A 24,621-nucleotide genomic window follows, 5' to 3' on the forward strand; every position below is an offset into this window, starting at 1 on the left:
ATTCCCGATAATTTGGACGGCTTTGCTGCACCACCACGTACCCCATAGAGTCAATGTATGCCGTATGCCGTACTCTGCCGTATGATTTTCCGAACATTTTGCCGTGACCGCAGGTCCGAAACGGCAATAATCAAAGCCACTACCGCTGCCATTTTGATTACCTTGCCGCCTCGAACCGGCGTTCTTGCACGCAGATTCGCTGGCAGCCGTAGCCACCTTTGTGGCAACGCTAGGCCTAGCTGCTTCACCGTTCGCTACAAAGCTTCTTGCCGTTGGGTGCAGCATTTTTTATTAAAAGAATTTGCTACTGTCAGCAATGGCACGGACTCCGCCTTTGTGGTCCTCCCAATTGACTTAGAAGCTTGGAAAGCATGGTGCGTTGCATAATGCCCGTTCCCGAAAGTGAGCTTCGCCTCCGTACAGAAATGTTACTTGGTGAAGCATACTCAAAAGTATTGTAGTGAAGCATAACAAGCGTAGGAAGGCGCTATTACCACGGGACACAGTATGTATTCGTTAATTATACATGTGTGCACCCGGTATTTCCTGTCACAGTATGAGCACCGGTATGCCTAATACGTGTACCGACAGGCCTTCAGAGCGTTTTCGAATGGGCCTGTGGCGGTTTGAGCCCTTAAGGGCAGTAAATGACATGCATTTATTTTTTCCAACTGGTCGATTTTTCGAATGTTTTCGGGCCCCCCTAAGGAGTTCTAAAAATTGGACGTGGACTGTGCAACTGACCAAGAAGATACTTCAAATGGTCCGTGAGCCGAACGAGTGGCAAAAGGACAAGAACAGAAAGGACCTATGCATTGGGGAACGAACTGGAAAGGATGCGTCCTGCCGCCATTTTGAGCTCAAAATATAGTGTTGGCTGACACCGAGATGCAGGTGTCCCTCATCCAAACCAATATAAACTCTTTAAAGCAGTGAAACACAATACCGAGGCTTTGTGCACGGGCTGAGAATATGTCATGATAGTTGAGGTTGATACACCAGCGGTTGAGAGAGAATCTCACTTGTGGCAAAGTTCGGGCCTCATACGACTGAGTTTGCTATCAGTTGACAGAAATAGCTCATATTTGAAAATATTTGCTTCTGTATGCATCTCCTTTTTATTGGTGTTTGAGAATGTCCAACTCGATTTGCAATTTTTTTAGAAGACATTTTATTTGCTGTGCATTTTACTAACCCCTCCCTTCTATTCTCTTTTTGAATAACATAAACACTGCTTGTTAGTGTTCAAATTGAATTAAGTCGTTTTTTTTTTCATATGCTTACTAGAGAGTGACAGCATTGGGTGATATGGTTTCAGCCCGTCTTGACATAAAACAGTTCTGCATCACTCAGGGAAAACCTGGAAAACTCGGGGAATTTGGAAATGTCAACTTGGTAGACACCCTGCACAATGCATGATTTGCCATAAATTGCCACGTTCATGTTCATGTTGCATTTTTTATAAGACAACAAATGCCACTTTATTGGAGGTGGGCGAATGTCAGTTTTTTCAAACACAAAGCGAATGCAAATACAATCGAACTCGCAAAAAAGAAAAACGCCTATGAGTTCGATATAGAGCATAATTTGATATAAGCCTGCTAAAGATTTGAATATCATAAAAGCTCATACCATTTATAAAATCACTTTATTGATGAAACTAGCTTAATTTCGCATGAAATAGCCCTGTATTTTCTTCTGCTTGGGCAATTTCCCTGCCTGTGATGCACGCACTTCTCCACATTGTCTAAGGAGTCGGGGCAGCTGAGGCCGCAACCTTCCGCACTCGCGCAGAAGCACCAGACTAGTATGAGTGCACCAATCACCTCGGAGAATATGGGCAAAGGACCGTCGTTCAGAGGGACTGAACTGGAGGGACTTTCGCTGCACTATGTGGAGCACCTCGATGCTTTGGAGAAGGATGCCTTGGAGAACGATGTCGGCAAGCTTTGCATAAAGCATGCAAGGCTGACGCACATTGGGTTTTCTCATGCAAGCCAGTGAGAAGTATGTGGCGAGATGCTTGTGGCGATCTCGCCTCAACGTTTCTACTGGATTTCTCAAGCTGACAGGCTGCCGCGGCAGCCTTCTCGCAATTTTTAAAAGGCCCCTTTTGGGGCGATCGAAGCGATGCCTCAACGGAGCTCGCATAATACCTTGCCGCCCGTGACCCTTCTATGCAGTTGTTATAGCAGTGCCATTCTTTAGCGCCAATGGCCACGGCTTGTTACATGTGATCGGAGCACAGTGGAAGTAGTTAAACGTGTGAACACAATCAGCACCCAGATGGAGGAAGGTGGTGGGGTTGCCTTCCCGCATAGTTTTCTCACATCAGCTCTGCCATCCCCGTATTTCAATTTTTTCATGCAACCCGGTTATAGCAATTATCGGTTATAACAATGGAATTTTCGTGGCACTTGAATATTGTTATAAGTGAGTTTGACTGTATTTATATCCTTTTACCTAAGGTATTTCCTGGTCCTGTATTGCCACTTTCTGTTCACTGTTTTCATTGAATACCATAACACCTGATTTTCTAACACTACATTTCAATTGTAAACTCGCACCTTCCTGTCCACAGATATTAAGCAGACGTTGCAAATAACTTTGCCTGTTAGCTAGCAACACAATGTTGTCTGCATAAAATAAACCTGGAAGCTGCTGCTCTACTACTGCACCCGCCTGTTTGTATGAGAGATAAAACCTGATATTACTTTCTTCTAGCACCCTCTCCATCCTCACCATGTACATCATAAACAGCAGTGGGGATAGAGGGCACCCCATTCCCCTTGTTGATATCAACTTTCTCCTCACCAGCACGCTTCACCGTACTTCACCGTTAAATTATTGTAAGGAGATCGTAAAGTGGCAACAACGGCAAGAAGACATTGCTGCTTGGGAGCATTGGCAGTCCGTTCTGAAGCGCCGTTTGCAACAGATTCGAAGCGAGCTGGAAAAGGCTTAGCGACGATATTGGTGTCGAGTGATCAGCAGCGTTGAATGTAGCCGCGACCACTCTTCTGTCGCTGAGTGCCCGCGTCGCTGTGCTGCAGGGAGATCCCCTGCACTGTGTGACAGGCAGATCTCGCCTTTTGCCAGCAAGACCGCTGTCGGCCGGTGGTCCGCGAACTCTAATCGGCATGCGGCGAGTTGCCATGTGGCTAATGGGGACGCGCCTTTAAAAAAAAAGAAAAGGAAAAAAACACACAACGAAACTTCTTTTGGGCCTAAATGCAGTGTGTGATAAGGGCGTGGAGAGGGAAGGGGGGGCTTTTCTGGAACGGCGCTGAAACTTGAAATTAGCAGTGAAGTTGGGGGGGGGGGAGGGGGGGCGCTTGCACGGGTGGGGGTGCTTGCTCGGAATTTTACGTTAACATAATAATGGTCTTAGCGTAATAGCGGGATCGAAATGTGCATGCGCGAACGCTGAACGTCTCGTAGAATTTAGCGCACGCATGCTATTTCTCAGATTTAACATTACTGTTTTGGTGTGGTTTACATAAAGATATGGCAACAATCCCAGCCGCCCGCTTCAAACTGAATTTGTTGTTGCTTTTGTATAATTCACTTCATTCATAGCAAATGACTGTGTACATGGCTTTCGCTTAGTCTCGAGCAGATTAGACGACTGCATATATGAATAACCTTGCGGATTTTTAGAGATCGCTTATCATTTCAAATGTGTAAAGGCCTAACGAGAGAAACTTCTGGGATGGCTGTGCCTCCTATTGGCGAAGTTGAGAAATAGGCAAGACAGCATATGGCTTCTGAGATTGAGAGATCTTGGAGCCCATGGCTGACAGCTTGTACTGCTTCTACTGATTTCCCTGTGGATTGGTAGACAGGGAAAGTGCAAATACAATGCGCTCCTGCCTTTCGTTGCTCTGCCTCTCACACTTTTGGGATGCATACGCAAAGCTTGGCAAATAGATAAAATGACTTAGGTGCACTACGTATGCAAAATTCAAAGCATCCCGCATGTAAACTATGCTATCACGCTATACTAAAACTACCTTTCTGCACAGATCATTTGCGGAATGGTAACACCATTTTCCTTAACCCCACTATTATGCTAACATTAAACAAAAATTGTGTTTTATTTTGAGACTGGCTCCATTCCTTCTTTAGGGAGTGGCTGAAGCGGCCGGACAGTGCTCCCATTCCTGTGCCAAATTACGCCAAGTGAAATTTCCTGTGCCATCCTGATAAAAAAAACACGATTTTGCGCCCAAGTGCGCCAAAATTAGCGACTGCGCTATACATGTGTGGCCGCAGCGGTCTGCAGAAGTGTATAGTACTTGATTAAAGCCGCTTAATAAATGGAACTTCACATTGTCTATTTGTCACCTACCGATAATTAGAGTTCGGCAGGGACTACCTAAAAGTCAGAATAAACGGGAGTCAGAAATGTCCAAATTCGGCAAAAAGCCATTGACTTTATTCTACCAGTGGTTAAAAAAAATGCTGACCACTTTAGGGGATATTGACACGTGTACTTATCTTTATCAGGCGACCATGTTTCGCCAGCTAACAAATGTTATCGCACAGCGGGGGACACGCCTGCATGTATCCAAAGTTTCTGGAAAGTTATTGATGCTTCTATCCGCTTTCTGTTGTCGCCGAACCTTATGTTATCTGATTTCATCGCCTGACGCGAATGGTGTAGAACTTTGTGAAAGGCACGCGGGTCCCAATGATTAGCAATAGCACCTCCACATCACATCTGGTGGAGGTGCTAGTGCGTTCATGTACCGAACGCCCCTGCAAAGCCGCAATCCGAGCCCGAAGCGCGAGGACAAAACCAACATTGCCCAAGACCGGCGTGCTAGTCGCAGACTGCAAGGACTGCCCCCAGAGCACGGGCTTCTACCTGAGACGACCAAGAAGATCGTGGTCAAGACAACTCCAATGGCTGCCCCAGCGTCCCCCGTTATCCTACAACCACCTCGGGACCCACCAACCTTCCATGGAGCAGTGAATGAAGACCCGGAATCCTGGCTGGAGACCTACGAACGAGTCGAAACTTTCAACAACTGGGACTCCGACAACAAGCTGCGGCATGTATACTTCACCTTAGAAGACGCCGCCAGAACGTCGTTTGAAAACAGGGAGTCGACTTTGACAACATGGGACCTGTTTCGTAGCGGCTTCCTGCGCACCTTTACAAGTGTCGTGCGAAAGGAAAGGGCCGAAGCTATGCTGGACGCCCGAGTGCAGCTACCCAATGAGAACGTTGCCATCTTTACGGAAGAAATGAGCCGTCTGTTCCGCCACGCCGACCCGGATATGCCCGAGAAGAAGAAAGTCCGCCTACTCATGCCTGGTGTGAAAGAGGAACTTTTTGCCGGAATGGTACGAAACCCACTGAAGACTGTCGACGAGTTTCTTCGCGAGGCCACTAGCATCGAGAAGACACTTGAGATGTGAAACCGGCAATTTGGTCAGCGCATGAACTCTACAAACTGCGCCGGTGTTCAGGTGTTCAATCACTGGCTACCGACAATCTACGCGAGACTATCAGAGCGGTCGTACAGGAGGAGCTGCAGAAGTTCTACCCAAGGTCGCCGTCCCAAATGGATCCAATCGCTGAAATCATCAAAGAAGGGTTTCAGCGATCGCTTGGAGTCCCTGAGGTGCAAGCACGATCACCGCAACCTCAGCCGGAAGTGATGACCTACGCCGCCGTCGCCCGCCGTCAAGGTCCCCCTCCACGACAACGCCAGGGCCCTGTAACATCGCAATTATGTCGTCCACCGCCGCCAGCACGCCCACCCGTCGCCCAGCGCAGCTACACGAGGAAGACGGACATTTGGCGAGCCCTCGACCACCGCCCGCTCTGCTACCACTGCGGCGAAGCCAGCCATGTGTACCGCCGATGCCCGTGCCGCAATATGGGATTGCGAGGGTTCGCTGTCGACGCACCGCGCCCTCGGGAAGGTGAACACCCTCGTGACATCGCGGACTACCTCGCCGCTACTCAGTGGAGCCCTTGACGACCGTCCCATTCGCCGTCACCAGGCCACTACCTGTCGCCGCAGCGCCGACCATACACCGGCCCAGCCCGGGGCCACTCTGCGAGCCCATATCCGGAAAACTAAAAGCAGCAAGCGATGGAGGTGCGGTTGCTGTTCGTTGAACTGACGAAGATCCTCCGCCGCCGCCGAAGACGCCGAAGAGACCATCTCGACAACATAATAACGACACGTCGCCGTCCCGACGAAGTCCGGAAGCCAAGACTACACCGACGAAAGACGACTTGACGACTCGACGTTCCAACTTCAGTTCAACACGACGCAGCCGTGATCCGATGCCAAGACCTAACTGCAACGCCAGACAAAGAACCACCGACCTCGACTTGCTTCTGGGCGGCCACGCAGTTACCGCCTTAGTGGACACAGAGGCTGATTACTCCGTAATGAGTGGACACATCGCCACACAGTTGAAACAAGTTAAGATCTCATGAAAAGGCCCTCAAATTCGGACCGCTGGAGGACACCTCATCATGCCGACTGGAATGTGCATGGCAAGAATAACCATTCATGACCAGACTTACCCTGCCACCTTCGTTATCCTCCAACAGTGTTCACGAGACGTCATTCTCGGTATGGACTTCCTGAACCAACACGCGCAATCATCGACCTGAAGTCGAAGTCAATAACGCTGTCGGAAGATAAAGCGATACTGCCGGAGAGCCCTCATAGTCACCACGCCTTGAGTGTGCTCGAAGATCAAATGAGCATCTTGCCTCGCTCCAGCATTGTTATTTCGGTCGGCACCGAAACACCCGCTGACGTAGAAGGCGTCATCAAAGGCGACCAACGTCTACTCCTAGACCGTGCTGACAAACTTCAGCCAGGAGTTCAAGCACATCAACAAGGGAACGACGATCGCGTACATCGAGGAAATTCTGGAAACCAGTAATGCGTTTGTCCTCTCGGATTCCGCCACATCTACCCCGACGACCATGGTTCCCTAACTAGACTACGACATTAATCCAAGTCTCCCCTTGATTAAGCAACAGCAGCTCAGAAGTCTGCTCCGATAATACAAAGGCTGCTTTTCGACGTCATCGAGGATTCGACGAACACCAGTTGCCACCAAGCATCGCATAATCACCGAGTTTCACCGCGAAAACGTGAAGCAATAAGAAAACAATTCGATGAAATGCTGCGCGACAACATCACCCAGCCGTCGAAAAGCCCGTGGGCGTCCCCTGTTGGTCCTGGTGAAGAAAAAGGACAGAACCCTACGTTTCTGTGTTGATTATCGTCGTCTGAACAAGATCACGAAGAAGGACGTGTACGCCCTCCCAAGGATAGACGCATTGGATCAGCTCTGCAACGCTAAATACTTCTCGTCGATGGACCTCAAGTCTGGCTATTGGCAAATAGAAGTCGACGAAAGAGATCGCGAAAAGATCGCCTTCATCACCCCAGACGGCCTCTACGAGTTCAAGGTTATGCCAGTTCGACTGTGCTCGGCGCTTGCAATGTTCCAGCGCGTGATGGACACGGTTTTAGCAGGATTGAAGTGGCAGACCTGTCTCATTTGCTTGGATGACATCGTTGTCTTCGCCGGAAATTTGGACGATCACCTTAGGCGGCTTGCAACAGTGCTAGAGGCCATCAAGTCATCAGGGCTCACTCTGAAGCCAGAAAAGTGCTGCTTCGCTTATGATGAGCTTTTGTTCCTAGGCCACGTCATCAGCAAGTCTGGAGTCCGCCCTGACCCACAGAAGACAGCTGCCATCGCAAAGTTCCCGCAGCCCATTGACAAGAAGGCAGTGCGTAGATTTCTTGGCATGTGTGCCTACTACAGATGATTTGTCAAGGACTTTTCGTACATCGCTGAGCCGCTGACACTGCTAACTAAATGTGACGTCGAATTCAAGTGGGAAACGCTGCAGGCCGACGCATTTCAAGAACTCAAACGACGCATACAGTCGCCGCCCGTACTTGCGCACTTCGACGAGCACGCCGATACCAAAACACACTGGCGCCAGTAGCCTAGGCTTCGGTGCCGTCCTAGTCCATGAACACGAACACGTGATAGCTTACGCTGGCTGGTCGCTGTCAAAAGCGGGAGGCAATTATTAACTTAAATTAAATTACGAATTAATTAAAAACTTCAATTAAGCTAACTTAAAGGACCCTTCAGGACAGCTGGCACGGTAGAGCCTCAGACTACAAAAATACGACATCACTGTAACATACAAGTCCGGATGAAAACACTCAGATGCCGATTGCCTATCACGCGCCCCCATTGACCCGCCGCCGCAAGATGACGAGGATGACGACGCCTTCCTTGGAATAATAAGCATGGAAGACTTCGCCGAACAGCAACGAGGAGACCCGGAGCTAAAAGCCCTAGTCGAGTATTTGGAAGGTCACACCGACGTTGTCCCTAGCGCATTTAAGCGTGGATTGCCTTCGTTCACGCTTCAAAACAACCTACTCGTGAAGAAGAACTTCTCACCAGTCCGCACCAACTACCTTCTTGTTGTTCCGTCGGCGCTGCGTCTAGAAGTACTGCATGCCCTACATGACGATCCGACCGCTGGGCACCTCGGTTTCTCCCGGATGCTATCGAGGATACAAGAAAGGTATCACTGGCCGCACCTAACCGCCGATGTTGCCCATTACGTCAAGACATGCCGAGACTGTCAGCGACGCAAAACACCACCGACAAGACCAGCGCGACTACTACAGCCGATCAAGCCTCCTTACCGACCTTTTCAGCACATCGGAATGGACTTGTTGGGACCGTTTCCGACATCAACTTCCGGAAATAAGTGGATCGTCGTGGCTACGGACTATCTCACCCGCTTCGCTGAAACCAAAGCTATACCGAAAGGCAGCACAGCCGAAGTCGCGAAATTTTTCGTCAAGAACATCCTGTTGCGACATGGTGCTCCACAAGTCCTCATCACCGACAGAGGAACGGCTTTTACAGCAGAGCTCACGCAAGCCATTCTGCAATACAGCCAGACAAGTCACAGGAGGACAACTGCCTACCATCCGCAGATGAATGGTCTCACGGAGCACCTGAACAAGACCCTCGCCTACATGCTAGCAATGTACGTCGACATTGAACACAAGACGTGGGATGCGGTCCTGCCGTACGTAACATTTGCTTACAACACAGCGGTGCAAGAAACAACACAGATCACACCATTTAAGCTGGTTTACGGCAGGAACCCGATGAAGACGCTCGACGCCATGCTACCGCACGTCAGTGATGAGGAAAATCTTGACGTCGATACCTATCTCCAGCATGCCGAAGAAGCCTGACACCTCGCCCGCCTGCGGATCAAGGACCAGCAGAGGACCGACAGCCGACACTACAACGTCCAATGACGCTTCATCGAGTACCAGCCCAGCGACCGTGTTTGGGTATGGACCCCAATACACCAGTGAGGACTCAGTGAGAAGCTACTGCGACGCTATTTCGGACCCTACAAGGTCATCCGACGTATGGCGCACTGGACTATGAAGTCGTTTCGTCGCCTAACACTACCACGTTTCGCCGCCTAACAAATGTTATCGCACAGCGCGGGACGCGCCTGCATGTATCCAAAGTTTCTGGAACGTTATCGATGCTTCTATCCGCTTTCTGTTGTCGCCGAACCTTATGTTATCTGATTTAATCGCCTGACGCGAATGGTGTAGAACTTTGTGGAAGGCACACGGCTCCCAACGATTAGTCTGGAACATTCGACAATTGATGTATAAAAGCCGATGCGCTTGACCCGTTGATCAGATTTCCGACGATCGCCGACTGTGTTCGCCGCTCTCGTTGTGCTTTAAGTGTAGCCTGTTTTGTGGGCACAGGTTCGCCCAATAAAAGCTAGTTTTGCCTTTCACAGTATTGCTACTGTGTTCTTTGACGTCACGACCACGTGACAATATGTTCACTTTCGCAGGATTTTGCGCCTCTGGCGTTAGACATCTCGACGTCTACGAATTATGGCATTCTTGGCACTGCGTTAGGAACACTATCATCCATAATACGTGTCTGGGGCTAGTCGTACAAAATGTCGCAAAAGTGTAAGTATTCCCAAGAGGGATTGTCCACAAGTAAAGCTGAATTTTGTCATGTTCCTGCATGCACATACGCTTGCCTACTATGTGGTCAATCTGTATCTCTACCTTTGTCATGCTATTGCAACAGATAAATGAAAGTACAATCAATGCATGCCCTGAATCTGCAACCTTTGGCAATATAACAGGACCACAATTTTGTAGCGATGCCTTTTCTGGCACCACTCCTTTTCGCACTTCATCTGTAATAAGAACGACACCGATCTGTCTGCATTATCATTGGTATCAGTCCGCCGTGAACAATGGATGATACGGGCGATATATAGAATCGTGCGGATTGCATTGCTACAAAATTGCGGCCCAGAAGTCAACTGTGCTATCATAGCCAAATGACGGTGAAATTTTTTCAGCAAGTCACTGTCCCTGTTGGTGCAGGCATCGAGGGTGGATTCAGCGCCTCTTAAATAACTTGAAGTCACTGCGAAGGTGTTGCTATTTAACACGTCGATGAACACACGCAAGATGCGCAGTACTCGCACTGTGGGACTCGTGAGTGGCTTGCCGAGGTTTGCTTGCCCTATGGTTTGGGCGTGGTCGATGTTGGATTAACTAGGCTTCGCTAGTTTCGGTTTCCAGGAGGTGTCGGTATCATGGCCGACCACCATGCCAGCGATGTATCAAAGACGAAATATTGGTATTTCCAATCAACTCGGTGGTCACATTAGCACACAGTTGGCTAGGTGGAGTCCCAGTTATTGAAAGCATGCCTTAATTGTCCAAAGTTTCGGTCGTGCTTATACATTAAATTTATGAGCTAGTGATAGTGATTCAAAGTACATAGTCCTAATAATCAAGCTTGTTTGAATTGCTGGTGTCCAAATAATCAATTGCCGCCAGCCGTGAATAGGCCAGTCGCTGAACAGAGGCTTCAGCTTTACGAGGAAAAGCGGACCATTGAAAAGTGCCTGGTATCGTCTAAAGCAATGCTTGAGCATTACAAGGCTGGCTTGGCTCAGAAGAGCATTGGTAGTATGGAGAGTGGCCAGGTGTTTTTGGCTGATGCTAGAACCTTGCTGAAAACATTGCTAAGCTGGCAGCTGTCAATGAAAAATTCATAAGATGTAAAAAGGCAATGTCTGTGCAGCTTTACTCAATTTGAGGGAAACTAATTATAGCATGCTGTGTGAACAGGTTCGTTGTCTTTATTTAAATTAAAGGGATACTAAGGTGTCCCTTTTTTTGTATTCAGAGGCAGAGCAGCATTGTTTTACAGAATAATGCTTGTTCATTTTAAGTGTTCGAAATAGCCTTGGGCATGCCCAGCAGCTGGAATTTATTAGCTCCAAAGTGCTCCAAAATTGGTATTTGGGCGCTTGAAACTGCTCCGAAAATTGCTCCAAATCTGAGTTCGTCATTGGCACCACTGGGCTGCCGGAGACACAGCATCCTTTAGATGTCTGTTTTCCTTGCAAGACAAGAGCTTAAGGTGAGGCTGTGTGCAAATGCAGAAGTGCTGCACATGCTCGGAAGCCTGCTAGCATTGCACAACAGGAATCTAGCAAGCTATCGGTAACATGTAGGTACAGTCGGGCGCAAAAGTTTATGGACCATAGGATCTGAAAAAAAAAAAAGAAATGAAAAAAGCAGAATATCTGAGCAGCTGCAGAACGCCCAGCCTGGCTGGTATTTGGATTTCCTGATTGTAGTAGTGGTATATGAACAAAGTGGTGTTGTATGGTTTTACTGCATACTGTCGCGAACTTTAGTCCATAAGCTATTGTGGTTGTCTGTACATAAAAATCAAGACATGCAACACGGTTAACTCTTAATAAAGGGAACATCAAATTTGTATGCCAGCACTGATTATAGCCCAGTTCTGGTATATGAACATCTGGAAAATATTTTTTTTGTCAATAGAATTTCTGTTGAATAAAATCAAGTGCATATTTTTCTCTTAAACTAATTAATTATAGGAATGCTATGTTGTACTGAATACCAGTATTCTCAGTTTAATAGTGACCCGCCATAATTGCTCAGTGGCTATGGTGTTGGGCTGCTGAGCACGAGGTTGCGGGATCGAATCCCCGCCGCGGTGGCCACATTCTGGTGGGGGCGAAATGCGAAAACACCAGTGTACTTAATTTAGGTGCAAATTAAAAAAACCCAGGTGGTCGAAATTTTCAGAGTCCTCCACTATGGCGGGCCTCATAATGAGAAGGGGGTTTTGGCACATAAAACCCTGTAAATTAATTTAGTTTAATAATGGGCCTGTATATTGCAGGCCCATTGTATATTGTATATTCTTGTATTTATTGCATGTAAAGTTTTGCTTTCCACTTCTCCAGAATGCAGAAGGGCTATCCCAACTTTACGTCAGATGGGTTATCGTAAGGCCAATCTGCACGGCAGATGAAAAGACCGCACATCACGTGACTTGTGTTGCCGGCACCGATTGTAAAGACCAGGTGCTGTCTGCTCCGTTGCATTGTCGGGTATGGCGCGGTTTACCACCTGTTAAAGAGTCTACAATCTGCAAGGTCCCGGCAAGTTTGTGCGACCCCCCCCCCTTTCCTGTTTATCAGCCATCCGCACCAATGCATGCAACTAGGTCATGGCGCTTTTGCACGCGCCGTGTAAATCCAAAGCTAGTTTTGTGGTGGCTTGCTCGAAGCTACAAAAAAACCAATGTCCGTCGACAAAGGGCATTGGTAATGGGGCCACCGTTCCGTGTCGCAAATGTGGCAGCCGTGAACAACTTCGTTGCTACCCCACGCACTAGCTTCTGTTTGCATGTTAAGTTGCGTTGTTGGCTTTCCAAGTCTCGCGTAGCTGCTGCCAAAGGATGTGTATCAATTCGGCATGAAACCATTAATTAGTTTAGTCGCCGACACCCCATATTATGCAGCGCCGATTAGGACTAGTGGCCTAGGCAGTGTGGCCGTGATGAAAGTTTGCCACTGGCCGATGTGTTAAGGGGCCGCAAGCCATCGCATAATTATACGGATGGATTATCATCTGAGCGGTCCCGAGGCCATGCATACAAGTTAGATTGACGGCTGTTGAAGTAATGTGAAGTTCATTGCCACGTACGATGATGATTTATTGGCATCCCCTTTGAAATGGGGCGGTGACATATAATCACCTAGCCTGCTTGCTTTAATCAGGTGTATTGTACATGTTTTTCATTATAGCAAGCTTGTATACGTCTCCTTAACCTCTTTTCTGTTCCTCAAAATTTCTCTATTTACCTTGTACTGCTACCTATGCCTGTAACGGATCCAGTCATATCAATCTCGTCCCTGCATTTTTTCCTCCCATACTCTAAACGTCTCTTGCTTATCTCAACTGCTGACCAGTTGATGCTTTCTTCTGGAAGGTGTACGTTACCTCCGGGTTTCACTGGGTGAATCCCTTCGCATTCCGTTAGGATGTGCTGAGTGGTCTCTGGATTTTCGCAGCAGCATACACATGTCTCATCTTGTTGCGAGTATTTGCTCCAGTGTGTTTTTGGCCCTGGGCAACTAGCTCGAGCCTCAAACAGCAAGGCACTGTCCTTTGTGTTATCATGCAGATTTTACCTCGTAATTTCTTTCTTCCCATTCTTTTAAATCTCTATGGCCTTCTTTGTTTCCATTCATTGCATCCAATTTGCTGTCTCTGTTTCTATCACTTTTTCTCTGATGGCTCCTGGTTTTCTATTTACACTTCCAATTACCCCGTATCCAACGCGACCTGCGTGCCTATCAGTGGTAATTCGCCCAGTTCTTGGCTTTACAAAATACATGCTGGTAATGTTGCCCTTCCCGCTGTTCATATCGCATAATTATTTTGATCAGTCCTGTCATCAACCCAGACAAACCTTGTACTTACAGAGGTGGCTCCGGCTGATGCTGTGCCATTCTGTGAATTGTGGCATTCGGGCACTCTGTGTGTGATCCCTTCATCGGGCTGACATCGAGCAGCACTTGCAGGGACCAAGTCAGCTACCGCATCAGCCGGGGCAACTCATCAGCGATGCACTCAGCGATGCAATTTTGCAGCAAAAGCAAAGCGAAACATTCGCCTGGGTAGCTCCGAGCATGAGGGGCCCTGCGGCACTTTGTGGGTCTCTACACTGAATATTTGAAAAATGGAATAGTGGATATTCGGTTTCCAAATTTAATTATTCGAACATTCACTGTTCAAATCGAACGAGTGGTATTCGATATTTGCACACCCCTAGTTTAAAAGGCTCTGTTTCTTCAGCCGCTTCAGTCACCCTCTGAAGAAGAGACCGAGCCGGTTCCAGAACATCTGGAACATTTTAAATTGGCTGGAACAGTTTTCGTTTCTAAAACAAAGCTTACACGACCTATTTTGTAGCTGCATTGCTTCGAAAACCATGTCATTGTGTCGGTTGTGACAATTTGTGATACTTTGTTTAGCAGGCAGAGAACAGTAACCAGACTCTAACAATCGGCTGTTGCAAAATATTTGGTTACTTGCCAACATTCGAAAATACCGAATACAGTGAAAACTTCGACCCTCGTCAATTTGGAAAATCTGATAATTCGGGCTCTTCATATGGTCCTAGCAGGTGTGCGCATCATTTAATGCAATCAAATTCTCATTAATTTGTATGTATTTGGCCACAAATCAGTTCATTTGGACAACTCAGAGCTCGGCAAGTGTTGAGCGCTGCAAATGTGCAAAGCAAAAGAGCAAGAACGGCACTATCGCCCAATCGAAACGGAGTAGTGGAGTCGGCATTGCCATAGTGATCAGCAGTAATCGCATGCGAAAAATGGCAACACTGCAATGCTTTGTGCCTATTTGTGCCATTAAAGCCTTTATTCTTGTCTTTATCACCGCACATAACACCGCGTTGGCCATGTGCCTTCATAACTGCAGAGTTGCCATCCATGACCACACTGATAGCGACCATGGTTTCATCTGCAGCTGTTGTGGCAAACGGTAGTTTTGTTTTGACTCGATACAAGGCTTTTGAGCATTAGAAGTACCAACAGCATCACCATGGATGAACAATCTGTTGGCAACCAGCTCAATGGCATAAAAAAAAAAAAATCGGGATGTGCGTGCACTAGTGAAAAACCTGTCTCAACAGAAGGCGTGCGCCACGGCTGTGCTACGAAGGAAGTCGCGAGGCCTTCACCACTGCATGCGCTAATCAGTCACGAGATGACGTGATAAGAGTTGCAGCTTCTGCACTGCTTTTGCACAAAATAGGTACAAGATTTGCTGATTCATTCAGTAAATAAGGACGTGTTGACATACTAAGCATTTCCTTATTGTTTTCTTAATATTCTTGATAATCTGACGTTCGGTTAGCTTGGACATATTTTTTTGGTCAAGCAATTGGGTAGCAGTTTGTTGCTGTTGTCATTATTGTCCTGTCCATTGTTCACTTTCTTGTTTTTATTTAAAAGAATTTTTCACTATTCCCTGAAACCACAGAAATTCGTAGTTATGGTGATCCAGCTGACAAATGCGTTTACCACAGCTCTGACTGCAATTGTACTCGTGGAATGAAGCTTGTCAGGGAACAAATGTGCACATTTTTACTTCTGCCATTTTTAGTTTGTGTGGCGTCGGTGCAATTTTAGGTGTTATGCTTAGGTCAGAGTCAGTACCAACTTTAGCGACTAGATACATAGCGACATGACATCGAACTACCTGGCACTTATTGATAAAGGGAAAATGAGACATCCACCCAAACAAAGCTAAGTGCTACAAAGGAAACTCGTACGGGTTCCTAGAAAGAAAAGCTTTGCAGTTGGAGAAAAATTCATCCTGGTCCGGGACCCGAAACCGGGTACATCAATGTCTCATTTTCCTATTATTTATTTCTTTATTTGTTTGTTTGTTTGTTTGTTTGTTTGTTTGTTTATGTCACCCTCAGAGTACAGAGTGCATTTCAGAGGGGAAGGGCAATTTACGACAATGAAAAGGAACACAAAGCACGTTGCATACAAGAATATAAGACAATAGAGGAAAAAGGATTTAAAATCCTAACAATTGTCTTACAACTTTATAAGGCAGTTGATGAACAATAATATTAGGCTGAGAACAAGAACAGGGTAATAAAACCAGTTAATGGACAAAACACAAAGGCAGTAATTAGGTAATCAGCGTTTAAGGACATTTTTAAATTGAATAGAATCAGCGATGCTTGGCACTGATGCGGGTAGGGAATCCCATTGGAAAATGTGATTGTGCACTTGTTACGGTGTTGCAATGGGGCGCTGAGACTTTTTATGGTGATATGAAGGGTGCTGGTTGAATCCATCGGGAGCGAAGATGAGAATTATGGTAGAAAATCTTATGGAACAGACAAATGCAGGTGTGCTTTCGGCGGGTAGCTAGTGGAATGAAATTTAAAGACCTTTTTTTTTAAAGACCTGCACGATTCTGCACATTTTCCAGCTTGAATGCTAGCGTGACCGGTCCAGAGTCCCATACAGATGAAGCATATTCCATTTGTGGTCGCACATGGGTGGTGTATAATAATGTTTTTAGTGATGATGAAGCAAGAAAATGTTTCTTCGAAAGTAACCCAGGGTTTTACTTGCTTTTGATGCTATGCAATGCAAATTCCAGGACAGAGCGTTAGGTATATGGATGCCGAGATACTGGTAGCATGTTACACTTTCAAGGGGATGACTGTCAAGATAATAAGTTGGACAAGCTGTATTCATTCGAGAAACCCTCATAGACTTACGCTTTTTAATGTTTAGTTCCATTTTCCAAATATGACACCAATCTAGTACGCTATTAAGATAGACCTGGAGCGAGTGAACATCGAATCGTTAGTTATGTTATGGTAAATCACACAGTCATCAGCCAATAAACAAATTCTGGATGTAATAGCACTAGGTAAGTCATTTATATAAATTAAGAATAATAGGGGGCCAAGTACAGATCCTTGAGGAACTCCAGAGTCAACTGGTGCAGTAGAGGAATTAGCCTCATTAGTGCTGATGAATTGAACACGAGAAGATAGAAATGCACGAATCCAGTTAAGAACTGCAGGGTCAATTTTTAGAACACTTAGTATATATGAAAGCAGTGAGTGGTTAACTTTATCGAACGCTTTCGCAAAGTCAAGAAATATGCAGTCATTTGAAAAAGCACTGTCCAAATAGAAATGCAAGTCATTAGTGAAGGAAAGTAGTTGAGTATCACAAGAGGAAAACTTTCGCATGCCATGCTGTTTTAAAGGGAAGAAAGTGTTATCCTCTAGAAAATTAACAAGATGAGTAAGTATTATGTGTTCCATTATTTTGCATGGTATTGATATGTGAGATATGGGTCGATAGTTAGATGGATTGTGTTTATCTGTGGCTTTATCAATTACCTCTCTCCACCTTGCGGGTTTCCGCAGAACTATCTGGCACTTATGTGTAACAAGGGTTTTACATTCAAGTCTGCCATGAGTAATGTACCTGCCTCATTTCATGTTATGTGCAGAAGAAGCGTGAAGCACCCGACGGCCAGAGCCTACACCGTGGCCCAGAGGCTTCTACATTTCGTACGCACCAGTTGGAGGCCCACCTACGCACAACACTCCAGGTGATTTTGAGGGGATTGCAGATTCGCCTGTGAGCAGATTGAAAGTGCGGGCTGCTATGAGTAGATGATGGTGGCTCAACATTTATTTTTCAGGGTGTTCCAAAACGTATTATAACTGTACATCACATGTCACTTCTAGTGCATTAAATAGAAAAATTGAAGGGAAGCCTGAACCCACAAGGAAAAATTGTGCCACCAGGACGTTTTTTGCCATCAGTCAAACTTGACGTGTAAGTGAGCTAGAAGATATCCAGGCACAATTGCACACTCCCCTGAATGTACAGAATTGGTGTGGTTTACTTTATCAGATGCCAAATTGGGGCTGCAGCATGTTCAGCAGTGGGCTTTGTGGCAATGCCAATATGCATGTTGTCATGTTAAACTCTTGAGGCACCGTATTGGCCAGTCCTATAGAGTGGTGGCCAAGAAAAAGCTGTGGATATCGAGCTTCAGGTTAATTGAACCCCATGCATGCTCAACATGCCTTTGTTCCGCTTCCAATGTACCTCCGTACTGTTAGAGGCAAATACTTTGATGAAGGCAATACAGTTGACTTCCATTAATTCAACCCCGATGGGACCAACGAAATTGATAGAACTATCTGGCAAGTCAAATTAAACAAGATGTAGAAGAAACACCTAAATGCACCGCTGATTGGTTTGGCAGTATCTCACACTGTTAAGTGTGGTGACCCACAAGGCAGCGCCTTATCGCCACTTCTCTTCAACAGTGTACTTGCGTGACTTCCAAGCCGATTGCCTCAAGTATGTGACTTTTCAATAGGTATAGCAATCTATGCTGATGACATCGCACTGTGGATCAGCGGTCCTTCGCACCACGGTCCACGTCTTCGTGGAATCTTGCAGAGAGCTCTGAATGTCACATCAGAATACATGGACGAAGTTGGTCTGGAGATTTCACCCACTAAGTCAACCGCAATTGCATATCATCCTAGACAACGTGCTTGTCGAACCATGAGCCGGCTATACGTACCTTGGAGATACACCAATAGATTGGGTACAGCGACACCGCTATCTGGGCGTAATTATTGATGATCGCCTGTCATGATGCTCTGTACAGTGCAAATTGCAGTCCCTACTCAGATACGTGGCCACCTTGACTGCTAGGGGCGACCTCTGTGACCAGGTGACAGCCCTACCGGTATATCAATTATCTGTACTTTCTGGCATGATGTATGCCTTGCCAGTGTTGAACGGGCCGCCTAGTTTGGATGTCTCTATTGAAACGGGACAATCGTGTTGTCCTCCGGATCATTCTTGGATTACCTCGTGAGGCGCAGTCTATTCCACTACTCACTGAAGCACACCAGCTGCCCCTGAAGCTGCAAGCAGACTAGAGAGCATTATGTCACGTGGAGCATCTTGACCGAGCATCAGATGCACAAGCACTTATTAACCAGCTGATTCAGCGACCGTTCTCCCACATGGGGAAAATGGCGGCATTGTTTGTTGCCATTGCTGGCAGTTCAGAAGATGCTACCTCACTGACAACTCCAAAGGAACATAACAACAAATGCCCCTTCCCTATTCATCTTTCGATTCCCGAGATAGACAAGAAGTCTGACCAGTCTGTTTCGGCACATTCCAGTTGGCCCAACTGCACTTATTTGAAAAATAAATTGAAAATATGAGAAAAATATGGAGACCATCTTTAGGTATTGACGGATGCATCGGTAAGCAGCGACGCTCAAGGCACTGCAGCAGCTTTCTTCTGCCCTTCGACTGACATAAGAAGGGTGTTTCGAATACCTCATCCTTCCTCATCAACTGTGGAGCTGGAAGCGATTGATACTGCTCTGAAGTACATACAGAAAGAAATAAACTTATCGAAGGTCGTCATCCTTAAATATTCCCGTGTTTCCCTTGGCAGGCAGTTGAGAAAGGATGCCAATAGCCCAATTCTCCACCGTATAATAGAGTTCGCCAACAAAATTACTTCTCGTGGGGTGTCCCACATTGCCCAGTGGGCACCTTCGCATGTGGGTATTGCTGGAAATGAAGAGGCTGATCACTTCGCTTCAACCTGTGCTCACAATGGGAGTGACTGCACAGAAATTTCTTGTATGATTGGCAACGCCCATGTGTTAATCTGCTGGTACCTCCTGAAGCAGCACCTGGACCCCACCGTGTTGCAAACGACATGTTCCCTCCCAGTGTTCGTGGCCGTGGCTTGCCTCGTAGTTGCAGAGCACTGTTAGTGAAATTAAGAGTTAGCTCTGTGTTGGTGCTGGAACGCTTGTATCGTCAAGGACGTGTGGACAGTCCATTGTATACATCCTGCGGCTCCTGTGATACACTTGAACACCTTATGTTGGAGTGCCCCACGTTCGTCACACAACATGCGCTGCTAATTAAGGAATAGGGATTGATTGGACTCAAGTGTACGACCCTTGATGATTGCCTGTTTCCGAGAGGGAGTGCTACTCAACGCAACCAGGCCCATAGAGCCTTGCTAACTTTCATGCAGAAAACTGATTTGGCCTCTTGTTTATAGACATTTCTTCTGTGTGCCTACTTTCTTTTGTCCATGTCTCTGTCTTTTGCTTATTTCCTATTTTCTTTCCTATTCCTTTGTTTCGTATCTTCTTCTCCTCTTCCTTCCTTTTCATTCCCTCCTTCTGATAGAGTAGGCAGGCATTGTGCCCCTCTTGGTGGCAGTTGTCAGCTTGCTCCCTCCCTGTTTCCTTTGTGTGTTTGTATGTTTCCATATATAATAATAATAATAGTGATAATAATAATAGTGATAATAAAAATTCTGACACACCCCCAATACTAATGTGCACCCACCTAGTAGAAAGCCAATGTAGAAATGACCTTAAAGCTCTTGACCCTTTGACAGTCAATGACGTAAATATACAGCGCCGCGAACAAGTCCGAAAATGGTCGATGTCGTATATTTACGGCGCCATCTGTACATTTAAAAAGTACGCCAATTTCCTAACTTCTTCTTTTCTGTCATGTGACACCACTGTGTGGGGATACAGGGAATTTTTTTCGCGAACCTCCCTCTCTCAGTTTTCGTTGCATGGTTTGTTTTAGCGATAGTTTGCTCCTGTGTGTCCATATACTACCGCTCGCGCGGGCGGACGGCCATTTGGATTTTGTTTTGCGGGAAGTTTCGGCTTTTTGCGCTTGCAAAACTGTTGGCTATCTCGTTACTAATCGCTCAAAGGGCGACCACTTGTTTCTCGCTCATTTAGTGCTCACAGGGGTGCGCATAGGAAGGATGCCGCCGTGTTTTCTTTTCTTTAAGACTCGCGAAAACTAATTGCCCTAGCTGGTTGGCGATAAGATGAAGATTAGCGGAAATTTGTTATTGTTGATTTTTTTGATGGGCACACAACCAAAGTTTTCTTGAGCGCGCACCTACGCAGTTCGATTGCGCTATGGGCATACGTATTAGTGTAAGAGTAGGAACATTTGAGGCTCGCAAAATATTCTCGTATGTGGATTTTCAAAGCCTTGAAATATGTGCATAAAAATGCATCAAACTTTTAATTCTGATAAGTTTAGTTCCTTTTTTATTGTTGTTATTCATGAATGAAGAGTGCATATATACCAGTGCAAAGTATTTTTTTCTCACTTTACGATCACCCTAGAAAAATTACGGTAATTTTTTTCTCGAAATAAATCCCTAAGAAGAATCGGAATCTGCAATAAAAAAAATCAACCCTGGGCGGTCACATATAGTGAAAAAAATCGACCCTCAAAGGGTTAAACAGCTCTTAATCTAACGCGCACCTGATTTTTTAGCAGGAAAAATAAGCAAGGCTCTAATATGTGTTGCACCATGGCGAATTTTCTAAACTAAGCTTATGAACTAAGCCTATAAATATGAAATGAAACTAAGCCTATGAACGCCGCAAAGGTGGTGTTAGTTGTGTGTTCGATTGCGCCGTGCGGACAATTTTCGGCCCCATTTTCTAGTAAAAAGAAAGAAAAAAGGTGCGCATTGATATCGGGTAAATATCACAATCAGACAGTTGTGAGCTGTGGTTATTGCTTGGAAATCTTATGAGGGCAAACCGAAAATAGGCATTTTCAACAGGAGATGACATATGTTCAACTGTCCCCAAGCTTTGTAAAGACACGCGCTGACACTGAAGGGGTTGCTACTGGGGCCACCATAGGGTTGGGCGTCGGCGTGCCGACTGATGAAGTTCAAATTTTCCGGAGAAGGCCAATTTTAGAATTGAAATAATGAAAGTTTTGGACCCACGGAAATGCATCAGCGCAGGTCGGGATCGAATGAACTGAAAAATCAAATTAAATGTAGTCGGATTAACGAAAGTCTACTGTACCATGTTTGACAGGACATTCGTCGTGGCATGTACTGGAAACAATATAGAAAAATATTTTTTTTTTGTTCGTAATGTGTGCAGTCAATAATAAAATTGTGCATGTGTTTCAAGAACGACTAAAATGAAAAAGAAAACAACTTAGCATTGCTCATTGCTCAATAATTAGATAATTAATTCCTTTCTAATTATGGCGACTCATCAGGAGATGCACAAAGCGCCATCCAACCTCCTCATCTTCATTTACCGTATTTACTCGCATAATGATCACACTTTTTTGTTGAAAAAGATTGATGCAAATTCAGGGGTGCAATCAGTCTCTTGTAATGCCCACATCCTGTAAATAATCCTAAAGAAAGTGCGGGCTTTACATGAGTATGTATGGTATCTCGATTTTCTTTCTGCTTATGTTTAAATTTAGCCTTGTGGCAACGGAAAGCTAAGCTTTTGGTTTGGTCATGGAGTGTGTCCATACAGCTAGCTGTGAGCACTGTGCCGTGGTGGCACGATAGAGCAGATGCGGACGTTGCTCCTGCAGTGTTTCTTATGATTGTGCACAAGAAAAGTGAGTTTTTTTTCCATATGTGATAAGAAAAGTTTCAATGCAGTACAGGGATGGAAATGCTATGCCAGTTGTGCCAACCTGTGCCAAAACACTGATTTCGGATGAAGTTGCCAAATTTAGCAGGATGCGCATGTCCAGTGGCAACCACACAGCCATAGGCATGCATTGGCTAGTGCTTAGCCCTGCAATCCAAGCCTGCGTAATCCATTTCAGCATTGGCGTTTTCAGAGTGTGGATGTAGTTGATGGCAGAGTTGTATATAGGCCACAAGAAAATTAAAGCTGTTTTATGCTATACAATGCATTATGAATGTTTTATAAAAGTGTTGCATGTTTGCATATATGCAGACCTGCTAAAGATGAGTTGAACTGGCAGTTATTTCATGGAGCAGTCGATAGGGAAAGCTGCGCTAAATGAATAAGGTCATACAGTCTGCTCAGCGTGTAGCTCATCAGTTTCGTTATAAATTTTAACACTCAATTTTGCACCCTATTGGTACATCCGAGTCGATTAATGGATAAACATTGTGCGTGTGACGTTCTAAATCTATTTCGTACGTGCGCAACCTCCGGTTACCGGGTCGATAGTGCGGCAAGCCCACAAACGACCTGCTTGCTTTCATGAAACTTCTTGGTTGCAAATATCATAAATATTGCCAGTCAGGCTACACTATTTTCTGGCCAGCCACACCACACAAAATCAGGCTCTTGCGACCACAGAAAGCAAGCCGAAAATGCAATGTTTCATATTTAGTCAACCTTAGCGGCCAAATTGTGGTCACAATTAAATGTTTGGCGAAACCGCAAGCCTCCGAAATTGGGTTTGCAACAACTATGCGACGTGTGCAGATCGAGTCCCAAAATTCTAATAAATGATTGTCCGGCGAACGAAATATCGGTTGCCGTTTTACACTGGCTTTAGGTGCCTGTGGCGGAACCATGAATAAGCCTGAATAGCCAAGCTTATTCAAAATATTGGACGATGATGCAGACTGGAAAGCCAGCAAATATTTTTATTCCTTTATTATTTTCAAAAATCTCTTCGAGCCTGTTCTCAGCAAGCGTTGTGAAATACTGCCAAACATGCAATGACCAGTATGTCACTTTACATTTATTCTTCGGTATTCTGCTATCTCAACTGAAGGTCACCAAAAATTAAAGATTACCTGAGGACACTACGCGTACGGCTTTCACTGTACCTTGATGGGTGTCGTTCGTGGTGGCTACTATGAATATTTCTCATTCATTGTGCACGAATATGTTTAATTAGCTAAACTTATAAATTTAACTAATCGATAAGATGTCAGTGAAAAAATTGTGGATGACATCTGCAAATGACCGATAACGGCATTTAAAACAACCTAGGATTCGTGAAGAACCCGTCATGGTGGCGTAAAGGATTTGGAGTTGCGCTGCTAAGCCCAAGGTTGTGGGATCAGTTGCGAGATCATATCCCGGTCACGGCAGCCGCATTTTGATGGGGGTAAAATGAGCAAACACCCGTGTAGTGTGCATTGGGTCCATGTTAAAGAACCCCAGGTGGTCAGAATTATTCTAGAGTCCCCGCTATGGCATGCCTCATAATCACATCGAGGTTTTAGCATGTAAAACCTCATAATTCTTCTTTTCTTTTAAGGTTTGCACATTCGTAATATACACAATTCACTGATGCTGATGTTTACATCTGAGACCACTTACATTACTGGTGTGGAGAAGCATTGCCACATGGATTTTTTCTTTTTTTTTGTGTGTGTGTTTCACAGGCTTTTATTTTTTATTTTTGTTTTCTGGAAACAAGGATTACAGAAGACCTAGGTCACTATATATGCTGTTATTGGTCATTTATAGACGTATTCCACAACCTTTGCATTGGTACCTTATTGAAAAAGTGACTAAGGTAATACATGTTAGTTCATTAAAATTAAATATTAGTTGTTTGTTCACAACGAAAAAACTAAACTCGACTAGCATTAACACTAGCCTATCAACATAAAGTGAGCACTGTTCACATAAAGCCCTTGGTTATTTTTTTCGTGGCCACATGTAGTTGGCACATCCGGTATGTAATTTAATGGTGGTTTCTAAGAAACTGTACGGGTCTCCTTTGTAGCTTCATGCTACAGTCAGGTG

At 45.6% G+C, this 24,621-nt stretch overlaps 1 protein-coding gene across 2 annotated transcripts in view; it reads left to right on the plus strand.

Annotated features, from left to right (window-relative positions):
• LOC142573168 (uncharacterized) overlaps positions 1-24,621 on the plus strand; it is a 275,915-nt gene that overhangs the window by 214,389 nt on the left and 36,905 nt on the right. For both annotated transcript variants that reach the window (XM_075682735.1, XM_075682737.1), the window contains one exon: positions 17,508-17,609. In XM_075682735.1, coding sequence (XP_075538850.1) covers positions 17,508-17,609 — 102 coding nt within the window. The remainder of the gene's footprint in view (positions 1-17,507; positions 17,610-24,621) is intronic.

The sequence above is a fragment of the Dermacentor variabilis genome, chromosome 2 (assembly GCF_050947875.1).
Source record: "Dermacentor variabilis isolate Ectoservices chromosome 2, ASM5094787v1, whole genome shotgun sequence".
In the NCBI taxonomy this organism is placed as follows: Eukaryota; Metazoa; Arthropoda; class Arachnida; order Ixodida; family Ixodidae; genus Dermacentor; species Dermacentor variabilis.